At 38.8% G+C, this 24,009-nt stretch overlaps 1 protein-coding gene and 1 pseudogene across 1 annotated transcript; both read right to left on the bottom strand.

Annotated features, from left to right (window-relative positions):
* Positions 1–19,629: 19,629 nt before the first annotated feature.
* Positions 19,630–20,739, bottom strand: LOC137963100 (beta-galactosidase 7-like). The gene is made up of 2 exons (XM_068810279.1): positions 20,302–20,739; positions 19,630–20,232 (listed from the first exon to the last, which is right to left on the bottom strand). Exons 1-2 carry the CDS (start codon positions 20,737–20,739, stop codon positions 19,630–19,632), a joined length of 1,041 nt encoding a protein of 346 aa, XP_068666380.1.
* An 888-nt stretch (positions 20,740–21,627) lies between these two features.
* LOC137963099 (syntaxin-71-like) lies at positions 21,628–22,122 on the bottom strand (annotated as a pseudogene).
* Between the last annotated feature and the right edge of the window lie 1,887 nt (positions 22,123–24,009).

Genomic DNA, 24,009 nt, shown 5'->3' with positions numbered 1-24,009 from the left:
TAGTTACCTGAGAGATGTTTGAAGACCCCGAAGTCTATTATCCAAGATGAAGAGAAGGAAGTGGAAGAAAGCATACCTGAAGCAATAGTGGTAGCAACTCTAGGTAAAGCTATAAGGGAAGACCCTCTGAATAACTTCATTTTCTGAAACATTTCATAGTCTTCATGTGTGAGAGTCATGTTCCCAGTTTGTGATTCAGCCTTTTCTTCCCGTTTATTATTGGTAACGAAGGATGGAGTAGCCATGGCCCATTCCAGTTTGCCATGAAGCTTCCAAAAAGTTTCCACAAGATGGTTTTGACTACCACAATAAGTGCTTATTTGAGGTTCTATGCGAGAGTAACTAGGATAGGATCTACTACCTCTTGTTCATCATCCTCAAGAATTTCTCTTGCGGTCTCAGTTGGAAGATAATGTATGTCTATTACTAGAATACATAGCAGATGAAGCATCATTATTTGAGTTAGGAGACAGATCGAGGATTCACAACAATGTGGCACTTATATCATCAAAGGACGGAAGTGCGGAGGAGCTAAGAATTTGGATTATAGTAACTTCAATGTATGGTTTGATATTTGTCAAACAAATTGTTGTCGCTAAAACTTCCCTTTGCCATTCTTGAATTGAAATATCAGTAGAGTATGGTTGAGTGATCTTCCGCTCTTGAAGTAAACCTCAAAATCGAGCCAAATATTCATGAATATTGTCTACTTGCTTAGTATTGAGCATGTTTTGCAGTACATCAAATAACTTTTGTAAAGTCATCGTACTAGAGTATAACTTAGTATAGGTGTCCTCAATCTATTTGGCTGATTCTAAGTGGACAACATTGTTGGCTACATGCTCGTCCATACTATTAATAAGCCAACTAATTACCAAATTTTCATCCTTAACCTACTTTAGATAGGATTGACATTCTTCATCAATCGGTGGTGAAGGCTTAGTTAAGTGACCGAGAAGGTCTCGAGTAATAAGAAACCTTCTGACTGATTGAGACCAACTAAGATAATTGGATACTCCTCTTAAGGGAATGATAGTAATTTTGAGTATATCACTCTTGTCGGAAGATGGGCTCTATCCCACACGACCAAGGAAGACCTACATATCTAAGAGTATTATAAGATGGCGTACAATACCAATGAAGGCCCACAAGATGGCCTAAGCACATAAGAAGTAGGACCCACCATGATTACCACAAGTTGGCATCCTTATCATATAAGTTGGAAGATCAAGAAGGACTCACAAAGATAACCACGAGCTGACATCTTTATCTTCTGGTCATGTACTCATAGAAGAGTTCTAGTTTGAATTATGTTTTCTTCTATTATATTGAGTTATTTAATTATGCTAAGGTTTATCCTTAAGTGTTAGAGTTTGGGTGTAATTGAGACAAATGTAGTTTTATTGTAATTGGATTCTACTACCTTCCTCTATTATAAATAGAGGTCCGTGTACTCTGATTATAACAAGTCAATAATAAGTCAATGAAGTATTTCACTTTTCCATAAATTCAACATGGTTAGAACAGGTTCTGTGAGTTGACGTGGTCAATCCATAGAGATAATGAGATCCTTTTATCTAAACTCTAAACCCTAAGTCTAGGTTCGTATTTATTTTTTCCAGTCTCTACACTCGTAGTTTTCTTTGCTTTTTTTTACTTCTATAATGAGCTTTTAATATTGAGAATTATATATTGACAGAAAGATATTTGAGTCTAATTTCAAAGGAAAAATAATTTTTTCCAATCAAATTTATCTAAATATATATATATATATATATATATATATATTTGAATGAGCGAAGGTCAGATTACAAAAGAGGATCGAGCATCAGCAGACTTTCGAGGTATTTTATGCTATCAAGAACTAGACTTTATATGGATAAATATATATCAAAAGAAATATTTTTAAGTCTATTCTTTTACCTATTTAACCAATTTTTTATTTGAGTTATCTACAAAAAGAAATCAATATTTAAAACTCCAAAGGTTAGATTGCAAAAAAGGTTCTAGCAGTAGTAGAAAGGTTCAACTTTCGAGGTATTTTATGCTATCAAGATAGATTTTATATGAATAATTATATATAAAAAGAAATATTTGTAAGCCGAGTTTCTTAAATATTCAACCAATTCTCTGTATGTTCTTTTTATAAGGAAATATTGATCTTGGAAGATTCAATGGTCATTCTGGAAAAACAAGAGAAACGGTACTTTGTTCGGCCAGATAACAAAGACCGAAATCTATCGGATTATTTTTTTATGATAATTATATTTTATGAAGATATCTTCTACTTGTATGAAAGGTATTTAATTCTAATTATATAAGGAGAAATTTTCATTTTAATCTGATCTATATTTAAAGATATATTTGCATTGGAAGAATCAAAGGTCATACTGGTATGCCGTTCAATCGAAAAATTCGAATTTAAGCCCATTGTTTTGTATCACTTTTTGAGTTGATATATCTGGAACATGTCTTAGTTCTCACTAGTTTGCAGGTTTATTTATACATTTATGTTATTTAGGTTTATTACTACATCTATGATATTTGGTTCAAGCTGGGATCACCGCCATTACCTCCCAGGTTGAGGGGGGAGAAGTAGAAGTAGTACAAGAAAGAGGTATTTTATTCCATATGTTGTGGATAAAGTTTATGTGACCAAAATATTCAAGGAAAGGGGAGCACAAATTTTGCATCTAAGAAGAAATATTTATATTGGATTATGATTATTTCATGGGTCCTTCTACAAGGTTTATTACTTTGGTTAATGTTATATGTATAGGAAGATGGTTGTGTTATATTTCAGCTGCAACTATTATGTATCTTTGGATGAGACATTATTATTGAAGAAGAGGTGGCCTCGGTATCCTTTCTCATATCATCATTTATTTATTTTCTCAAAAATATCCACAAAACAATATCACAGTTGGGAAACCATGACGGCCTTTGTAGAAAAAAATCACAGCTAGGAAACCACGACGGAGGAAATTAGTACCCAATAAAAAAATATCACGGTTGGGAAAGCATGACAAAGAATACCCTGTAAAAAAATATCACAATTGGGAAACCATGACTGTGAAAACTTATTATTATATATCTTACAATGTGGGATCCACCATGGCTACACAAGCTGGTGGGACACACCATGAGCTCGAGAGGTGTCAACAAGAGTCCTCATACATAGTGGCTTGAGCTAAGAGATAAGGAACATGTGCTGAAATAGAATAGAATATTAGAAGATCAAGTGGGACCCACAAGATAAGACCATGAGCTGGCTCTCTAGCTTGATTCACGTTCTTAAAGAAGGTGTTTGTAGTTGAGTTAAATTAGTCTCTTAAATAGATAATGTAATCTTATCATAATAGGCTTATCTTAGAGAGTTCTAGTTGCAATATAATTAAGAGTCCTAAAGTTAGTTGTACATGAACTCTATCACCTCCTCAACTCTACGTAGGGGTGATAGTAACTCAAAAATATCAACCAAGTCTCTTCTTTTTTTCTCCTCTCTCATGTGATGGGCTCTCTCTCTAATCACCTTTATTGTACTTCTCTTCTCTCTCCACCCGAGAGCCTTTCTCTTTTTACCTTTTTTCTTTCTCTCTCCCCTTGCTCAAGATATTATTCATGGGGTCCTAAATTCAACTGGTATGAGAGCTACCAACTTAGGATGCCCATTATGCTCTATGAAGAAATGAATAAAAGTTGTTCATTAAAAGACTCCTTATGAAGCAAGATTGACGCTCATTAGATAAGTATTTATTTATGATATTATTAATTTTATGCTACTGGTTTTTGGAATTAAGAGGTGGTTTAGAGATGTCCTTATGCATGTTTTCATCTTATGAAATTATGAGAATATATGCAACTTGGATTATCTTTGATTAGAAGAGATTATAAAGGCAATTTTTGTTGGTTAGCACAATACTTTGACCGAGACCAGTGCATATTGGATTTTTTTTTTTATAAATCTGTGGGAACAAGATTCCCAGATAAAGAAGGATGATGTTGAGCCTTTTATGAGTCATTATCCATTAAAATTAATTACTTACCTTTTATGATAAGCATCTCCATTAACCGAGTTGGTTAAAGCCTTCCACTTGGTCATATATTGATTACTTGATTGTAGAACTATTTTACTTGATTTTCCTACTATGGTTGAAGATAATATGTGTCCCAAGAGTGCATACTCAGAATAACCACTGTACCCTTATGGGGGGTATCAAATTTTATGAATTGGTTCACATTGGTTCGTCGGTTTCTTATCACAAAGGACCTAGTTGGTCATCTCACCAACCGTGAACCACATATTGATGAAGATGATATATTCTATACCAAATGGTTAAAGGAGGATACATTGGTTATTAATTTGCTTATCAATGGTATGGAAGAACATGCTTCCAATAATGTCATTCACCTAGAGGTGGCTAAACAAATTTGGGAGACATGAACCAAGTTGTATTCGAGCTCCGACAACTTACAAAGGGCATATGATATTTTACAATGGATGCTTACCACTAAACAAGGAGACAATATACATGAATATTTGGTATGCTTTTGAGGCTTTCTTCAAGAATGAAAACTTTCCCAGCCAACCTCTATCGATATCTCTATCCAAGATAAACAGAAAGAGGCCTTGATAACTGCCATATGCCTTGCTGCTAACATAAACCGCATCTTGAAGTTGCTAAGACTCACCTTTTTAGCATCTTTTGTGGTTCCCACTTTTGATGATGTATGTGCTACACTTCTCTGTATTCCAGACACTTCTCCCTCTACTACTAAAATACCATCCGTTATGCACTCTGGATATAGGGGAACACCATATGACCAACGCCGAGGCAGAGGCAGATCTAATAGAGGAGGAAGAGGAAGAGGTGGAAGGACTAGTTTTGACTGAACAGATGGGAAGGAATGCACCCATTTTAAGGGATATGGACACACTAGAGACACATGTTTTCACTTGAAAGAATGCTCTATATGTGGTAGATTGTGCCACTCTCGCGAAATATGTTATAAAGCTAATGAGAATAAGGCTAACCAAGCCTTAGTGAGTGATACAAAAGTAGAGCAGTCTACCATAACAACTACAAAGAATACTTTTATTGAAGAAGACCATGATGGGGTACTCCCCAAGTACTTCTTCACCAACCACTGCCACCACCGCTTCAGGTAATTTTTATGCCTTCTCTTCATCCTGGATAATTGATTCCGGAGCCTTCGAGCATCTTACATGTAACAAACATCTACTATACTCAGTTCACCATTTCTTTCATATAAATTTGTTACCATTGCTGACGGTTCATAAACTAAAGTTCAAGGAAAATGATCCACTTCTGTTACACCAACACTTCCGCTCACTGATATCCTTTCTGTTCCTACTTTCCCTTTGAATCTTTTATCGGTTAGTCAACTCACCAAACATTTTAATTGCTCTCACACTTTCTCACCCACTTCATATGTGTTTCAAGATCTTACAATGAAGCGGGTGATTGGTGGAGGCCATGAACAAAGGGGGCTCTACTACCTAGATGTGCCACAAATAAACACTGCATCCACCTATGACACTAAAACTAGGTTATGGCACAACAGGTTGGGACATCCGTCTGCCCAGTCTCTTCATGATATTTTTCCTAAAGCGCGGTCAGACATTCATTGTGAAGCATGTCAAATGAGTAAATATCATAGATGTACATACTCACCTCGTCCAGAAATTTTTCGTTAATTCATACTGATGTATGGGGACCCTTGAGTGTCTCCAACATTTCTCAAGTGAAATGTTTTATTACATTCATTGTTGACTTCACTCATACCACTTGGTTATTTTTGTTTAAAGAGTGTTCTTAAATACCATTGATATTTAAATCTTTTCATGCAATGGTACTCACTCAATTTGGGCAGAAAATTAAAGTCCTTCGGTCGGATAATGCCAAAGAGTACACATCCAAAGATCTTGACTTGTTTTGTCAAGAAAATGGCATTATTCATTAGACATCATGTGCCTACACCCCTCAAATAAATGGTGTAGCTGAACGGAAGAACAATCATATTCTTGAGGTTGCTCACGGTTTACTATATGCCATGCAAGTTCCATACTTTTCTTGGCTACATGCAATTCTTACCGCATGTTTTCTTATAAACCGATTACCCTCTTCCGTTCTTGGTAAAAAATCTTCGTACTCAGTATTATTACCTTATGATGATCCTTTTTCATTGCCCTTGAGAGTCTTTGACTTTCAATGTTTTGTCCATATTTCCTCCCCAAAACACAGTAAACTTGATCCCAAATCTATGAAGTGCATCTTCATAGGATACTCTCGCATACAAAAGGGTTATGTTTGCTATAATCCTTCTCTTCAGCTTCACTTTTTTTGAAGGCTCTCCATATTATTATGATAATTCTCCTCCAGGTTTATCTTCAATACCAGGTTTTCCTCTACCAGTTGTGCCCTGTGCTGCATAAACCACTCAGTCCCCATAAACACTGGTTGACATCACACCTGCTGAGTTGTTGGATCCTACCGAGGTAAGTTCATCCTCTTTGATTATTTTTGGCCCAGAATATGATACTTGTCCTATTGAAGTTAGAAAAGAGCCCAAATCATGCCCCATGCCTTCTACTTCTCATTCCATAACAAATTTTGTGTCTCATTATCGTCAATCCTCTCTATGTTGTCAATTTCTATCGGCTATTTCCTCCATGCCTATACCACAGTCCTATCAGGGCTCTCAAACATCCAGGGTGGAAGGCAGCTATGGATGAAGAAATGCATGTCCTTTATGAAAATCACACATGAGCTCTAGTCTCCCTTCCTTCAGATAAGAAACCCATCGATTGCAAATGGGTATTTATGGTGAAACACAATCCGGATGGGCCCGTGGTTTGGTTGAAAGCTCGCCTTATTGCTAAAGGCTATACATAATGTTATGACATTGATTATGAAGAAACCTTCTCTCTAGTGGCAAAATTAAAATCAATACTTTTTTTATATCTATGGCAGCTAACTCTTCTTGACAGGTCTATCAACTTGATGTCAAAAATACTTTTCTGCATGGGGATATAAAAGAGGACATTTATATGCATCAACCACCTGGGTATGTTGTTAAGGAGGAGTTAATATGTCGACTACAAAAATTTCTCTATGGTCTCAAACAATCGCCTCATGCATGTTTTAAAATTTTAGCCAAGCACTCATAAGGGCCGGATTTCACAGATGCTCTAGAGATCACTCTATCTTTATTAAAGACACACCGACGGGCAAGGTAATTCGAGCCGTATATGTTGATGACATTATTATAACTGGCAGTTATCCCGAGGGCATCCAAAAGACAAAAGAAAGGATATGTGCTGAATTCAAGACAAAGAATCTCAGACTGTTCAAATATTTTTTGGGTATTGAAGTACTACAATCCAGACATGGGATTATATTATCTCAAAGGAAGTATGTCCTTGACCTACTGGAGAAGATCGAAAAGCTGGGATGTAGACCAACAGAGACTCCTATGGACTCGAATACAAAATTATGTGTAGGTACTGGAGAAGAAGTAGATGTCAGAAAATATCAAAGATTGGTTGGAAGACTTATTTACTTCTGTGTAACGAGGCCAGATATTACATATGCAGTCAGTGTGGTAAGTCAATATATGCACAAAGTTCAACTTAGTTATTGGCAAGCACTAGAACGGATATTACGATATCTGAAAGGAGCACCAGGAAGCGGGTTCCTCTATAATAATCATGGATACTTCAACATCGAAGGATTCTCACATGCAGACTAGGTGGGATCCTCGAATGATAGAAAATCTACTTCAGGATATTGTACGATGGTTGGAGGAAACTTGGTTACATAGAGGAGCAAGAAATAGAATGTAGTTGCACGGTCTAGTGCATAAGTATAATACAAAGCCATGGCACACACAGTTAGTGAACTCCTATGGATCAGATCTCTCCTCACTAAACAAGGTTTTTACAAAGAAACTCCTATGAACCTATATTGCGATAATCAGGCTGCAATTCACATCACATCAAATCCAGTCTTCCATGAGAGAGCAAAGCATATAAAAATCGATTGCCACTTCATACAAGAAAAATTCACTGCCAGCATCTTATCTCTCCAACATGTATCCTCACAAAACCAGGTTGCAGACATTCACACCAAACTAGTCACTCACAAAATTTTGTTCAACATCTTCAGCAAGCTGGACATCTACGATGTTTTCTCACCCCCAACTTGAGAGGGAATGTTACAATGTGGGACCCACCATGGCTACACAAGCTGGTGGGACCCACCATGAACTCGAGAGGTGTCAACAAGAGTCCTCTTAAAAAGTGGATCGAGCTAAGAGATAAGAAACATGTGCTGAAATAGAATAGAAGATTAGAAGATCAAGTGGACCCTCAAAGATACCACAAGCTGGTACCTCTATCTACATGAGTTGGAAGATCATGTGGGACCTACAAGATAAGACCATGAGCTGGCTCTCTAGCTTGATTCATGTCCTTAAAGAAGGTGTTTCTAGTAGAGTTAAATTAGTCTCAGAAATAGATAATGTAGTCTTATCATAATAGGCTTCTTAGAGAGTTCTAGTTGGAATGTAATTAGGAGTCCTAAGGTTAGTTGTACATGGACTTTATCACCTACTCAACTATAAACAGGGGTGATTGTAACTCAGAAATATCAACCAAGTCTCTCTTTTTTTTCTCCTCTCTCGTGTGAAGTGCTCTCTCTCTAATCTCCTTTATTTTCCTTCTCTTCTCTCTCTACCCGAGAGCCTTTCACTTTTTCCTTTTTTTCTTTCTCTCTCCCCTTGCTTGAGGTATTATTCATGGGGTCCTAAATTCAACAACATCTAAGTTCTACCCCTCTTAATTGGCCAGTTGGGCCACATGGAAGATAGCACCAATGTGAGGGGGAGTGCTGGAATATTGAAGGACTGCCATTTTATACAAAAAAAATGAAATATTCTATACATCATTTGCAGCAAGCTTGGAGTTCATGATGTTCTCTCACCCCCAGCTTGAGGGGGAGTGTTGGAAGATGGGCTCCAACCCACACGACCAAGGAAGGCCCACATATGTAAGAGTATTATAAGATGGGCCACATGACCAATGAAGGCCCACAAGATGGGCCCAAGCACATAAGAAGTAGGACCCGCCATGATTACAACGAGCTGGCATCCTTATCACATTAGTTGGAAGATCAAGAAGGACTCACAAAGATAACCACAAGCTGGTTGAAAGATCAAGAAGGACTCAAAAAGATAACCATGAGCTGGCATCTTTATCTTATGGTCATGTACTCATACAAGAGTTCTAGTTTGAATATTTTTGTCTTCTATTATATAGAGTTATTTAATTATGTTAAGGCTTATCCTTAAGTGTTAGAGTTTGAGTGTAATTAGGACAAATGTAGTTTTATTGTAATTGGACTCTAATACCTTCCTCTATTATAAATAGAGGTTCGTGTACTCTGATTATAATAAGTCAATAATAAGTCAACGAAGTATTTCTCTTTTCCATAAATTCAACAACTCTTACTAGTATTTCCTTCAACCATCTTAATTTAACAAATGCTTCACAAAGCACAAACAAAAAGACTTGTAACTCCAATTGAGATCCAATCAAACTAAAATTCTAATTTAGATGGCGCAATTGCTATATTCCACTATTTAATAGTTGATTGGGACTGAAGTAAGGTCACTTTGTAAAGCTCGAGAATCACTTAAAGCAATGATATTCTGTACAAAAAAGATAGGTAACCCGAGTAAGGGAATTTTCCTCCCAATCTGAATTTGAACCTAAGAGGGGCCTTTAAGGGTACAAAACAATTCGAACTTGTATTCAAACTGAGGCCTCAATCTTGGGAGGCTGATGTTTGCCGAAAAAATCCTTAGTTCAAATTTTAAAATTGTCCTCTTAATCAAATTTGATCAACCTTCTTTCAAATACCGACCACTTTCAAATAAAGATAAGTTCTTATCCACTATATTAGCCACTAAATCAGGCTCCAAACACACAAAAAATTATGCTATAGGTGGAGTAAATAAATTACTCATTCAATATCAATTCAATTTTTTTTCTCCAAAAACACTAGAACTCGTGGCTGGTTCTTCACCCAGGCTTGGCTTTTCCTTATGATAGGTGTCATATTTATCACCTAAAAAGACAACTTCTCCTTACTCATTTCCAAAAAATTCTTTAGGCATTGAAATTGCTCATAAGTCTTAAGGGGTCTGAGAAGGAATTAGCGATTTCAAAAATTCATAAATCACCCAACCAACCGTTCTTTGAATTCGGAAAAGTCTTGAAGAATGAGAGATCAAGCTAAGTCTCATGCCAGTCTCATTTCACTCTTCCATCATATAACCATCAACTTCATAGTAAATAGGTCTTCTTCACATTGTACGCAACCAATCTCGATCACTCTTGAAATATTTGAGTGCAAGAAGATCAATGTCATAATATCCTTTAAATATCAAGTATTAGCTTTCATAACTTCACATATGAAAGCCATTTGTTTCTTGATGTAATATAGAGATTAAAGGCTTGGTACATAGTATGAATGTGTGGACAAAGATAACCAAAAATCACTTATCTTTCCATGGATGAATCTCTTCCTTCAAAAGCACCTAGCCTGAAACCTTCAAAGGTACTTAAGCATCACTTCAACGTGGGAGTCCTAAATCCTTAGCTCTGATACCATGAAGAATTTAGGACTTCTTCATATTGATCTTGATCAAAGGAGGTGACGAGAGCAATAATAATAATCTCGGAAGAAGGAAAAGCAAGAAACAAAAATAACAACAAGATTTATATAGGTTAGCCTCAAGGTGAGACTACGTTATGTCTTCCGTCGCTACAATAATCCACTACGAAGAAGAAATAGTTTACAAGAAAAATTGCACACACTTACAAGTGGTTTTTCTCTAACGTTCCTCGGCATTATATTACTCCGGGTAATAAAACTCTAACAACGGTGCCCCCAAATATAAAGAGAAAATTATGGTAACCGGATTACAGGTGTTAAATTCCCAAAATACCCTAATGAAACAACAGTCAATAATCTTCATGCCATACTTATGGAACATACCATAAATAACCACTTTGCCACTCCTTTTACTTGTGGGCTTCTAGCCTTGAGCTTGTGGGCGTAAGCCCATCTTCCAACACACATGGCGGCCCGGAGGTTGGTTTTTGTGTAAGAGGTGGATAGGGGGCCCGACAGTAGCATGACTATGTTATGCACGTGATAACAATATTACTTTAGTTGTTTTTTTAATTTACTTTATTTTATTTCAGTTTTAGGTCACAGGGATATTTTTGGAATTATTTATTCATAGGGATATTTTTATAATATTTTATTAAATCCTAACAGGGTGAACCCTATTTAAGGGGTAAGAGTAATGAGAAAAGGAAGCATTAAAATATTAAGAATTAGGTTAAATCTAGCATAAAAAGGCTTAGAGTTCTCCTCAACGAGTTCTAGGGTGTTCAAGCTTCTCTTTGGCTTGATCTTTCGTTTTTGCTCTCCATGTCTTTCTACAATCCCTACTATCCGTACGGTAATCCATGGCAGATTGCAGATCCTTCCAAAGAATCCACGTGTCAGATCTGGGACCATAACAACTGGTATCAGAGCAGGAACACGATGAACCAAGAATATGAAATAGTGGTGATGCACAGACAAATTAGAGAAATGGATGCAACAGGCATTGGAGCAGAACAAATACAAAAATGGCGTGTAACCTAGGTGAAGTATTTTTTAACAATGAAGTATCGAGAGGCATTCACTGGAGAAGCTGTCTCCGATAGGATTTAGGGTCAATCTCAGATTCGGAGGGGCAAAGAGGCTTTGCTTCACCACAAATTAAGATTTCCGCGCACGAAATATCAGAGCCGAACAACAACTAACGATTTGGGAAAATCAGAGGGGTTTTCGGCTACCACATCGTCGGCGCTGGTCAGATAGGGGGAGACCTCAAATTCGGAAGCACACCAACATGACTCACGACGATTGGAACCCCATCCAGATCTGCAAAAAGAAAATCTTCCAGCGACTATTTCGACCGGGACATCAGACGGCGGTGACCCAAAATCATACACATCGGAGGGGTTTTCCCCCACCCCTGTCTCCCACGAAGCCATACATCTTCCACCGGCGATGCAAACCACGACACTGGCTGAACTGGCAGTTTCTGGGGCACAAATTCCATCGGAATGGGCTGACAAGTGCCAGCCATATTCGCCACATCAGCCCAGGTTTGCCTTTCGCCACCGGACATGGAGGAGGCTCCGTCGGCGCCATCGGAAACAAATCCGATGGAATCTGGCTTCCGAATTCTATTTTTCAGCTTCAACCTTGCCCTCGGAAACCCCGAGGGGAACCATATCCAACGAAATTTGGGGTAAGATTTTGAAATGCCATCTATTTTTAGTTCAAATAGGTGGTTCCATGCGGTTGAAGGGCCTCCAAGGTGCTGAGCAGCAGCAACGCTGCTCGAAAATTGGGAAAGAAAGCTCTCTGTTTTAGGAAGCCATGAACCAGAGCCCAAATGCGAGAATTTTGGCTTGGGTTTATGCAAGTCGAGATCAAATTTTTGAGAGGATGCCAGAAGTCAAACTAATTTTTTGGGGACATCGAGAAAATTGTTTTTGGTGGGTTTGTTTTTCTATGGATGCATACAGTACCCGTGCCGAGGTGAATTGTCAAATTGTAGAGGGGGGGGGGTTTCCTTTTCTGGATCCCAGGGAGATAGAATTCTTTTGGGTAGCATACGAGGTTCTAACTACTTCATGTGCTCAGCATGGCAATAATGCCGCCATGATGTTAAGTGCTGGTTTCAGGCCTCAAACTGAGCCTTATCTCAGAGATGGTCTCACTTGCGTGGCAGAAATGGGGGGACAACTCCAGCACCAAACCGGGTGCCAAGACAGCAACACAATATAAATTGTTAACTGCTGAAACTACTGATGGGCGTGTTGTCTATGCTGATGGGTTTGGTTCAGCGGCCAAATTTAAAAAAGTCAGTGTTGACAGCAGTGTGTATAAGCCTCTTGCACTTGTTGCCGATGTGAAGGTGGAATCTGACAGTACTGCTGCCAGTGTGTTTTCAAATGTTGATAGCTTGACCAACCGAAATGGCGATGAAAAACTTATTTCTGAAGCTGTTGGAGCTAGGTCAAAGGTGATATGAACATCGAAGGGATGGTTTGAGCAGATTTATATGGTGACTGGAGACAATTACCAAGGGCTGCACCTGTACTTGACGAACCTAGTTGATACCATAGATGATGAGAAGCTGAACCAATTGTTTTCTGAGTTTAGTCTACTTACTTCATGCAAGTTTTTTTCAGTGACCTTGTTAAATGTGTTGCGTGGTATATATGCTATCATAACAGGTAGATCGCAGGGCCCTATTGTGAGAGGAGATTCAGAGGGTAGTGAGTTCAATTTGCCATTTCTTGCTTCTGCAACGTATGGAGATAGATTTCTTGGTTCTGCACAGAAGGCTATTGACAGTGGGGAAATGGTTAATGTGCACCTTGCCTGGACAGAAGCAGTGGCCCACCCAGATGACCGGGTGGAGTATGTGTTGTGGACCAATAGCAATGTTGAGCGTGGGCCTATGCTGATACAATTTGTGAAGGCTTTCAAGGGTGCAACACAGTTACTTGAACAAGGCGGATACAACCAGTTCACTCCTCACTACATAACGTGGTACTGTCCTCAGGCATTCACATTTCTGAATGGCACTACTGCTGAGATGTTTTGGGTGCGTCACTATGGAGCTCAAGCAGTGGTTGAAGGGGTTGGTGATCATGGGTATGAGTACCTGTCGGGTGGTACTGTAGCAGTAGTTGGGAAACCTGGTAGCAACTGTGCTCTGGATGGTCGACTTCTCCTTTATGTTTCTCAGATGATTCCTGCCTCTGCTAAAGGTCGATTTATTTTCCTTGGACGTCCCTTTGCTGGTAAGGTCTGCACTGGTATGATGGTTAGCATTATGGGCCCAACTTTTGCACCGGCCAGTAAAATGATTTATATATAGCCAACGTCCAGAGAACTATCATTTAGATGGGGATAGCGCTGGAGTATGATGCCGTTGTTCCTTGTGGCCATACAGAGTCTTTGGTTGGTTTTGATCAGTTCCTTAATGCTACTTTGACTGGTACGAAAGAAGTAGTTACTCACCCAATTCGAGCCAGGAAGTTCTCTGTGTCCCCTATAGTGCGTGTTGCTTTCCAATGCAGCGTTGCTTCAAATCTTTCCAAGCTTGTTGACGGTTTGAAATTGCTAGCCAAGTCCGATCATATGGTTGTGGGGTTAGGGGATAATGTTTCTCCAACAGATATCGAAGAAGGCATGCGTGTGGGTGTTGACCGCACCAAGTATCAGATTCAGATTCCTTTGCCTCCAAAAATTGATCCTAGTGTTACTATGACAGTTGAAGAAAAGCCTGATGTGACATACAATGATGTTGGTGGTTTTAAGAAGTAGATTGAAAAGATGCGAGAAGTTGTAGAGCTACCTATGCTCCATCCTGATAGGTTTGTTCAGTTGGGAATTGACCCACAAAAGGGAGTTCTCTGTTATGGTCCTCCATGGACAGGGAAGGCTCTCTTAGCAAGAGTTGTAGCCAACAGACCAGCTGCTTGCTTTATTCATGTTATTGGTAGTGAGCTTGTCCAAAAATATGTTGGTAAAGGGGCAAGGACGGTTCACGAACTTTTTCAGCTGGGTCATTCAATGACCCACGTAGGCCTCGGGACCATTGTGCAAGACCCTAATTTCATGGGCTCTATCTATATCAGCCATGAAATATTTGTTTACCGGCCAGCGAAATGAAGAATGTCCACGAGAATTATTTATATTTTTTCTCTCGACCTGAAAAAGAAAAAATCCTAGAATGCTTGCGCTAGTTTTTGGGCATCCAGACAACGCAAATGGCTATCGTGGATGCTACTCAGGCACCGGTGAAGACGTCGACATACAGACACTACTTTCGAGCTTGAGAACAAGCTCGTTCTTTCGAGGGGGGGGTGTAATGTTATGCACGCGATAACAATATTAATTTAGTTTTTTTCTTTAATTTACTTTATTTTATTTCAGTTTTAGGTCACATGGGTATTTTTGGAATTATTTATTAATAGAGATATTTTTGGAATTATTTATTAATAGGGATATTTTTGTAATATTTTATTAAACCCTAACTGGTGAACCCTATTTAAGGGGTAAGAGTAATAAGAAAATGAAGCATTGAAGTATTAAGAATTAGGTTAAATCTAGCGTAAAAAGGCTTAGAGTTCTCCTCAACGAGCTCTAGGGTGTTCAAGTTTCCCTTTGGCTTGATCTTTCGTTTTCGTTCTCCATGTCTTCCTACAATCCCTACTATCCGTACGGTAATCCGTGGCAGATTGCAGATCCTTCCAAATAATCCATGTGTCAGATCCGGGACCGTAACAAACTGCCCCTTAACAGAAATGGTTGGCCTTCTAACACAAATTTTATTGTTAACTGTGAGATGTCCCACAAAATGGGACATAAAGTTTGCAACCACTTAACCCCGAGCACCATATCAAATTCGGTGAGAGGGATGACAAAAAATGTAGTGGTGAAGGGAGTGTTACCAATGGAAAAATGTACATCCTGGCTGACCCCATAGCTTGGAACCTTCTAACCATTGGCTACTGAAACTATGGAAATGGGGTAATGTTGGATCCCAAGTCAGAGGTGTTTCGCCACAGTCACGTTGAGGATGTTATGTGTGCTGCACGAGTCCGCTAATCCCACCAGTTCCTGGTCAGTAACTATTGAATTTATGGGAAAGAGAAATAATTCATTGACATCATTGACTTATTATAATCAGAGTACATGAATCTCTATTTATAATAGAGGAAGATAGTAGAGTCCAATAACAATAAAACTACCTTTGTCCCAATTACACCCAAACTCTAACATTTAAAGATAAATTCTAGCATAATTAAATAACTCAATATAGATAAAAGACAAACATAACTCAAACTAAGACTCTTCTAGGATGTGATCATAAGATAAAGATGCCTTTGTGAGTCCATTTTGTGGGCCTTTCTTGGTTGTGTGGCCCATCTTATAATACTCTTAGATATGTGGGTCTTCCTTGGTCGTGTGGGTTGGATCCCATCTTCCAACACTATCCCTCAAGCTGGGGGTGTTGCTACAAATGATGTGTAAATTTTTTATTTATAAAATGGCACATCTTCCAATATGACTTCATCTTCCAGCACTCCCCTCACGCTGTTGCGTCCTTCCATGAGGCCCTGCTGGCATAATATAAGTGAGAGTAAAAATCACTCCTAGGCAGTAAGACATTGCTCCATACTCCAGTCCTAATGCTTGATGTAGGGCACACTTCATCTTCTGTAGGTAGTGTGTCTATCGGCATTGCTCTGAAGTGTCCACCACCATCTCCCTCCACAGGATCATGACTCTCAAGTCGTAGGAGTAATAAAAGCCATTACAGGGGGGATTGGTAGTGGGTTTATTTATAATGGTGTCCCAATCTAGACACCAACTCTCATGGTATCCCAACCGTGATATTTTTTATAGTTAAATTTATCATGGTGTCCCAATCCGGGCACCAACTCTCAGGGTGTCCCAACCGTGATATTTTTGAGAATCAAATAAATTATGATATGAGAAAAGGTACTGAGGCCACCGCTTCCTCAATAATAATGTCACATCCAAAGAGACATAATAGCAACAACTGTAATGTAACACGACCATCTTCCAACATATATAACACGAACCAAAATAATAAACCTTGTAGAAGGACCCATGAAATAATCATAATCCGATATAAATATTTTTTTCTTAGATGCATAAGATTCATCTTTTGTGATCCCCCTTTCTTGAATATTTTGGTCACATAAAACGTATCCACAACATATGGAATAAAATACCTCTTCCTTGTAATTCTTCTGCTTCTCCCCCTCAAGCTGGGAGGTAATGGCAGCGATCCCATCTTGAACCAAATATCATAGATGTAGCCATAAGACAAAATAATAGAGATGTATAGATAATCCATCAAACCAGGGAGAAGTTAGATATTTTCCTGATATATCAACTCAAAAAGTGACGTAAAACAATGGGCTTAAATTCAGATTTTTCAATGCAACATAATACCATCATGACCATTGATTCTTCCAATGCGAATATATATTTAAATATAGATCAGACTGACATGAATTTTTCTTAATATGAAACTAGACTTAAATAAATTACATCCATGTATAACTTCTCTTTATAAAATATAATTATAAGAAGATAAATAATCTGATAGATTTTGGTCTCTATCATCTGGCCGAACTAAGTACTGTTTCTCCTTTTTTTCCAGAATGATCATTGACTCTTCCAAGATCAACATCTCCTTATAAAAAAATCATACCGAGAATTGGTTGAATAAGTAAGAAAATAGACTTACATATATTTCTTTTGATATATAATTCTCCATATAAAGTCTTTTTTTATAGCATAAAATACGTTGAAAGTTGAAGCTTTCTATTGCTACTCGAACCTCTTTTGCAATCTAACCTTTGGTGCTTCAAATATCGATTGCTAATAGGTAAAAGAATAGACTTATAGATATTTCTTTTGACATTTCTTTTGACATATATTTATCCATATAAATTCTAGTTCTTGATAGCATAAAATACCTCAGATGTGGAAGCTTGCTACTGCTGCTCTTACATTTTTTCAATCTGACCTTCTCTCATTAAAATATCTATATCTCTCTATAGATAACTCCGATTGGAAAAAATAATATTTCTTTGGAAACTAGACTCAAATATCTTTCGGTAAACATATAATTTTCAATATGAAAATCTCAGTATACAGGTTAAAAATTCAAATAAATTTACCGGCGTAGGGACTTAAAAAAAAACTACGAACCTACACTTCGAGTTTAGGGTTTAAAGAAAATGATCTCATTATCTCTGTGGGTTGACCAAGTCAACTCACAAAACCTGCTCTGATAACATGTTGAATTTATGGAAAAGAGAAATATTTTATTGACATCATTGATTTATTATAATCAAAGAACATGAACCTCTATTTATAATAGAGGAAGATGGTAGAGTCCAATTACAATAAAACTACCTTTGTCCCAATTACACCCAAACTCTAACACTTAAAAATAAATCCTAGCATAATTAAATAACTCAATATAGATAAAATAAAAATATAACTCAAACTAAAACTCTTCTAGGACATGATCATAAGATAAAGATGCCTTTGTGAGTCCTTCTTGATCTTCCAACTTATGTGATAAGATGCCAGCTCGTGGTAATCATGGTAGGTCCTACTTCTTATGGTCTTGGGCCCATCTCGTAAGTCTTTCTTGGTCACGTGACCCATCTTATAATACTCTTAGATATGTGGGAATTTCTTGGTCATGTGGGCTGGAGCCCATATTCCAACAGTAACCTTGGCTCTGACTTGTATGGTGTTGGACGACTTCTATCCGGTAATGGCATGTAAGGAAATTTCTGGTTCAGCCTCCTCAAAAGTATTTGCTGGTGGTTCCTCTTCTTCAGCCCATGCGTCCAATTCCAACCAAAAAAATCGTTTATATTGGTGTACCTCCCTATATGGTTCGTCACAATTATAGCAGAGGTTCTTCGATTGTTTGTTAGCCATTTCCATCCCTGCTAATTTTCTGATATATAGGGGTGGGGGGTTGTTACTTTTATGGGATGCTTCCACAGGATGTCTAGGCGTAGATTTGGGTGGTGGTGCTGGTGGCCCTATCACCAAAGGTGAATAGGTCCTCCACTCTTGCCACAAGGGGGCACTGGTACTCCCCCCTTACCAGCCCCTCCTCTTATTCAGAATCTGTTGTCTTACTTCCATTGCTCGAGCTAAATTCACCGCTTGCGCCAAATCAGTAGGCACATGGAGTTCCACCTTCAGTTTCAATGAATCAGTAATCCCTGTTGTGAACAGATTTACAAGCTGGTCTCTTCGAACTAGGTGGCTGGCATGAGCTAATTTTTCCTAAAATTGAGTCTGGTATGGTTCCATCGAACCAGTCTGTCGTAACAAGATCAAGTTCCCCAAAGGGTTGCTGTAACCTGGCGGTCCAAACCGTATCGTGCATAGCTCTTTAAACTCTTCCCAATCGACGACCAGGTGGTCCAACACTTGATAGAACCAGAGTTGAGCTTCATCCAACAAGTGGAAGGCAGCTAAACTCACCTTGTCCATGTCAGATGTGCCCTGATGGGCAAAACATTTTTTGCATATGTGTAGCCAAATTAAGGGGTCGACTGATGTTATGGTCCCAGATATGACAAATAGATTCGTAGGGAGGAAGAAGAGGAAGACGAAAATCAAGCCGAAGGGAAGCTTGAAAACCCTATAAATGAAATATTTCAAAAATACCCCTATAGCCTAAAACTAAAATAAAATAAAGTAAATTAAAGAAAAATAATTAAAATAATAATTTTATTGCGTGCATAAAATTACACTCCTCTGGAAGAAAGAGCTTGTCCTCACGCTCGAAAGTAGGGTCTGTATACCAATGTCTCTACCTGTTCCCAAGTAGCATCCGCGGTAGCTGTGTCCGCCCTCTGGACGCCCAAAATTGGAGCATTCCACCCTAGTAGCAATTTTTTAAGGAGCTTGTGACATTACTGAAGCTCACAAACTCAATATTTGAAATGGACCGGCCACCTGAACAAGACAACTCCAAGAGGCCTCCCTCGGGAACAGACCCACAAGCAATTCCCACAGTGACTGTCTGGAAGTTAACTCCAGTTGGGCTTCCCCCGAATTCTTCGAACAAGGTCACAATGTTGCCATCCAGATTCGAGAATGATCTGGACACATTATACCATTTTTGAGTGGGTTGGTCACAGTCGATTGCACATTTTCCTGGGTTGTAGCCACCATGGTAATCACATTCACCACATCTTTCCAATGCAGTGGAGAAATTCGACCAGAACCTTTCAATGCTGCGTCCATTTACCCAGGCTTCCCCCTTACCCAAGGTTTGGAGATTCACCACGTCTAGGTCCAATCCAATAGGAGCTTTGAAGGTTGTTCTGTACCAATTCATCATTTTATTGATAGTCAGATTCGCAAATTGCCATTTGTGTTTGGACACATTAGAGTGAAGCTGCTGCTCGTCTCCATCCAACCCAACCTTGTATGTCCACTTGCTCTTTGACAGACCTTTGACAACTTTGCCGTCAGAGACCAACTAGACTGGATCACCAGCAATGCAAGTCAAAAACATATCAAAAGCAGTATTGTAGTTGGCCAAGCCAACAGTGGCTCTGAGCAGAGTCAAGTGATTTGTTTCTTGTGTAATGTGAATTGGAGCCTCCAAAACAAAATTGACTTTTCCATATGCAGGCCCATACTGGTAGCCAACAAATTTTCTGTTTAAGAATGCATGGAGGACATGTCCACTGGAGTTCACCCTCAGCGTCACTTCCTTGTTGAAGATGGGATCATTCTTTTCGATTTGAGTAGTGGTCATGTACCAAAAGTAATCATTGGCATCTCCAGTGACTGTGATTTGATCCATGAGACAAGAAGCATTCCCAAAGTTAACAAATCCAAAACATTTGGATTTCCCGTCTCCTTCACTCAGTATTACTGCACTTGTAATGTTTCCATACTCGCCAAATATTTCCTTCACAACATCATCACCAAAATTCACACCAGGTTCAAATTTTTTTGAAAAACAGTGGTCAAGCAGCATATAAATCATCCAAAAGATTAAACACAAGGTTGCCATATGGATAAGGGATGTTGTGATATTTATATCGACGGGCCAGTCCTTGTATAAGATCCGTGCGGTTACTTTCCTAAAATGTTCGAGCCTTTTAGCGCACTGGTTTCAACATGGCTCAGAACTTTGATTTTCAGGACTCACATCTATGGTGTTCTAGAAAAAAAAACCATTTTTATTTTTTCCTTCTTCGCTCGTGTTACTGTTTTTTTTCATTGTTACTGGAACTACGATTTTGCTAATGCGTATTTCTGGTAACATCTGCCAGCAATTCAATAAAATATTTTTGTTTGGCATAATTGTTCTTCCGCTGACGGTAGTTTATCATTGATCAGAAAGTTTCCTTTTTTTGTTATTTCGTTGCTGCTTTTCAGGGATATCACTGCTAGTTTTACTTAATTCTCCGTGGTGTTACAGTTGATAATCTGGCAGATGGGAAGTTGCTGGTTTCATCTCGGTTTCTTCATCTTCTCTCGTTTCCTGTTCCTGTTAATTTCGGGAGTTATCTGAGGGAATATTTGCATTGACGAGATGGGAATTTTCTGCTGCTTATTATCTTCTCATGCTCGTCTCTTTGCTGGCATATTTTTTTCGAAGCATATCTGCTCTAGGTTGACAGAATATGGTGGCTTGATCCATCAGTATATCGGCTGAATCTGCACGGCTTTCTGCAAGCAATATTTTGCGTTGCTATAAATCAGGAAAACAGGCTGTTGTTATTTTGGATACTATTGTGGAAAGTCATAAATTAAAGCTTTTGCTGCGTTGTCCAGTTTCTATTCTGGTTTTCCGCTCTGTTCAGCACCGGAGAAGATGACTCTGTTGTGAGACTGCCGAGTCGTGTTTCTATTCATTGTATTATTTACTCCGTCTGAATTTGTTTGACTCTTCCGTTTGTTTATAGAATATGTCATCAAACCTTCCATCTGAATTTGAGTCAAACTTTATTCCTGTGCGACTAGTTTTCTTGGTTCCAGTGGCAGTGCCATCTGGTATGGACTGAATCCTCTCAGGCAAAGCAAGAACCAAATCATTACGAGCAACAAGTTCATCTCCAGAAATCCCTTTAACCTTTTTAACCGCCAATCTCTGCAATTTCGGAACCTCCTCCAACAATCGAGCCTTCGTACGTCGAATCTCAGCATTAATAGCTATGGCAGACGCCCGATTTTTCTCCACCGCAGAAGTCTCCGCTTTCTGGAGAGCTACTTCAATGTCCGCTTCCACGGAAGCATAGAGATGAGCAAATGCATCGTCGCCTGTGATGTTAAGTTGTCTCTGCTTGTCGACATCATACTTCTCGTACTTCTAGCAGATCGAGTGGACGCGAGTGAGAATATCGATCACACTCATCTTGAAGTGTTAAAACACTAATAGCACTGCACCTCCAAAAGCAGTAGAAGAAACCAAAAACCTTATTGCCAGTCCTCGGTTCTGCAGCCGCGAATGTTTCCGGTGAGTCCTTTCCAGCGTCGGCGAGGGGGAGAAGAATCACCTTCCGAGCAGTTCAGCGCCGTGGGGAAGAAAGGAGACGCTTCCCGATTTTGCCGATTTTGCTGTTGCCGATGATATCAGGAAATTCTCCTATCATTAAGTAACTTATTGATGATTCCAAAACCTGCAGACTTATCTACTGATCACTGCATTCCATATGTTAGAATCCGAAGCCGCTGTGTTCGGCACCGAGAAGAGGAAGACGAAGCCACTGTTCATACATTTTTCCTAAGTTAGGAAAAAATTAATTTGGTGCCGGTTCAGTGCCTAACGCAACCCAGACCGGGCGAGAAACCCCAGCAACCCAAGGCAAGTTACTGGTTCTGTTCCTGACCGAGTCAACTCGGACCAACTCAACCCGGTTCGGGTCAAGTCAGTGAGTCAACTCAATCATAGTCACTTATGTTTTCTACCTCGATATACGTGTCTGGACCAAAGCTTATACATATTTCTACCACGACTCGGATATATTGGTCTATTATTTGACTCAGTTCAACTCGGTTCTCGATCTCTGGCTGAATTATTATCTTTGATTTCTACTCGGATTTGGTGCAACTTCCTTCTTTATTGATGGACTCGTTGCGGACTATTTCATGTGTCCTTATTATTCTTAAGGACCTCTATTATTAATCGGTTATCCGCTCCTCTAAAATTGCACTTATTGTGCATATTATTTTGGCATTGACCCATTTTCGATGAGGCTATTATGTCTTTTGATTGAGACATTATATTACTTACCAGTTATCTGCTACTCTACAACTACACATATGGTGCATGTTATCTGGGCATTGGCCCATTTACGCTGCTGCTATTGTGTCTCTTTGATTGAGACATTATTTCTGAAGAAGAACTCCTCGGTTGCTGGCCTTAGGTTCATTATTTCCTGACTATTGTTGGCATTGGTTCGTTTGATGCAAATTTTGAATTTCTTAGAAAAATAAATCACATGGTGGCCTTAGCATCATATTTTCTCTTTACCCATTACCATTACCCTTTAACAGTCTTTCTCCTACCATCCTTTATTTGACTCTTACTTACCCTTATCGGCCAACCCGCATTGCTTTGCTTGTCCCTTTATTCATATGGGTGTTTTAAGTCCATTGAGACTTTTTATTGGTACCCGTGGATCTTTTATCGCCGTCTTGTGAATGACAGACATTACCCACTTTAGTGATTATTGTCACTATATTCTTTCGAAATCCTTCGATTTTGGTTTCAACTTATGTTTTATCACCCATTTTTACCTTTTGAGAGTTTGTGTCTAGTTTTATACTTATCCTTGGGACACTGTGATGGAGGAGATTATTATTACATTTATGTTATTTAGTTCAAGATGGGATCACTGCCATTACCTCCCAGCTTGAGGGGGGTGTTTGAATATATGATGTAATTAGGGTGGCACTGATGTAATTAGTTTACGGTTTCTATCTCTTCTTCACTCTTATTAGGGTGAAGGGTATACTTGTAATATTGGCAGTTATGATATCTATAAATATACCTTATGGGGGAGGGTTTGGATTAAGTCCATAACCTTTTATTCCTTTGTTTTCTTTCAATGTCTTTTTCTCCATGACCTAAACCATGGAGTCCTAAAAATTGCATTGCTGCAGTTCTCGGCAATAGACAAATAAAACAGCATCCATTGGATTTTTTTGTCCCTTCCCGGAATCCCCAAATTTTTTTTATCTTGTATTGCAGACACTTCATCACATAGCTTCACGGATATTCTTATCTTAGAAAAAGATT

Source organism: Aristolochia californica, unplaced genomic scaffold (assembly GCF_029961685.1).
Source record: "Aristolochia californica isolate CCGP_79_NKW_82.1479 unplaced genomic scaffold, dmAriCali1.0.hap1 SCAF_4, whole genome shotgun sequence".
Taxonomy (NCBI): Eukaryota; Viridiplantae; Streptophyta; class Magnoliopsida; order Piperales; family Aristolochiaceae; genus Aristolochia; species Aristolochia californica.
This window is presented reverse-complemented; position numbering and strand designations above follow the sequence as displayed.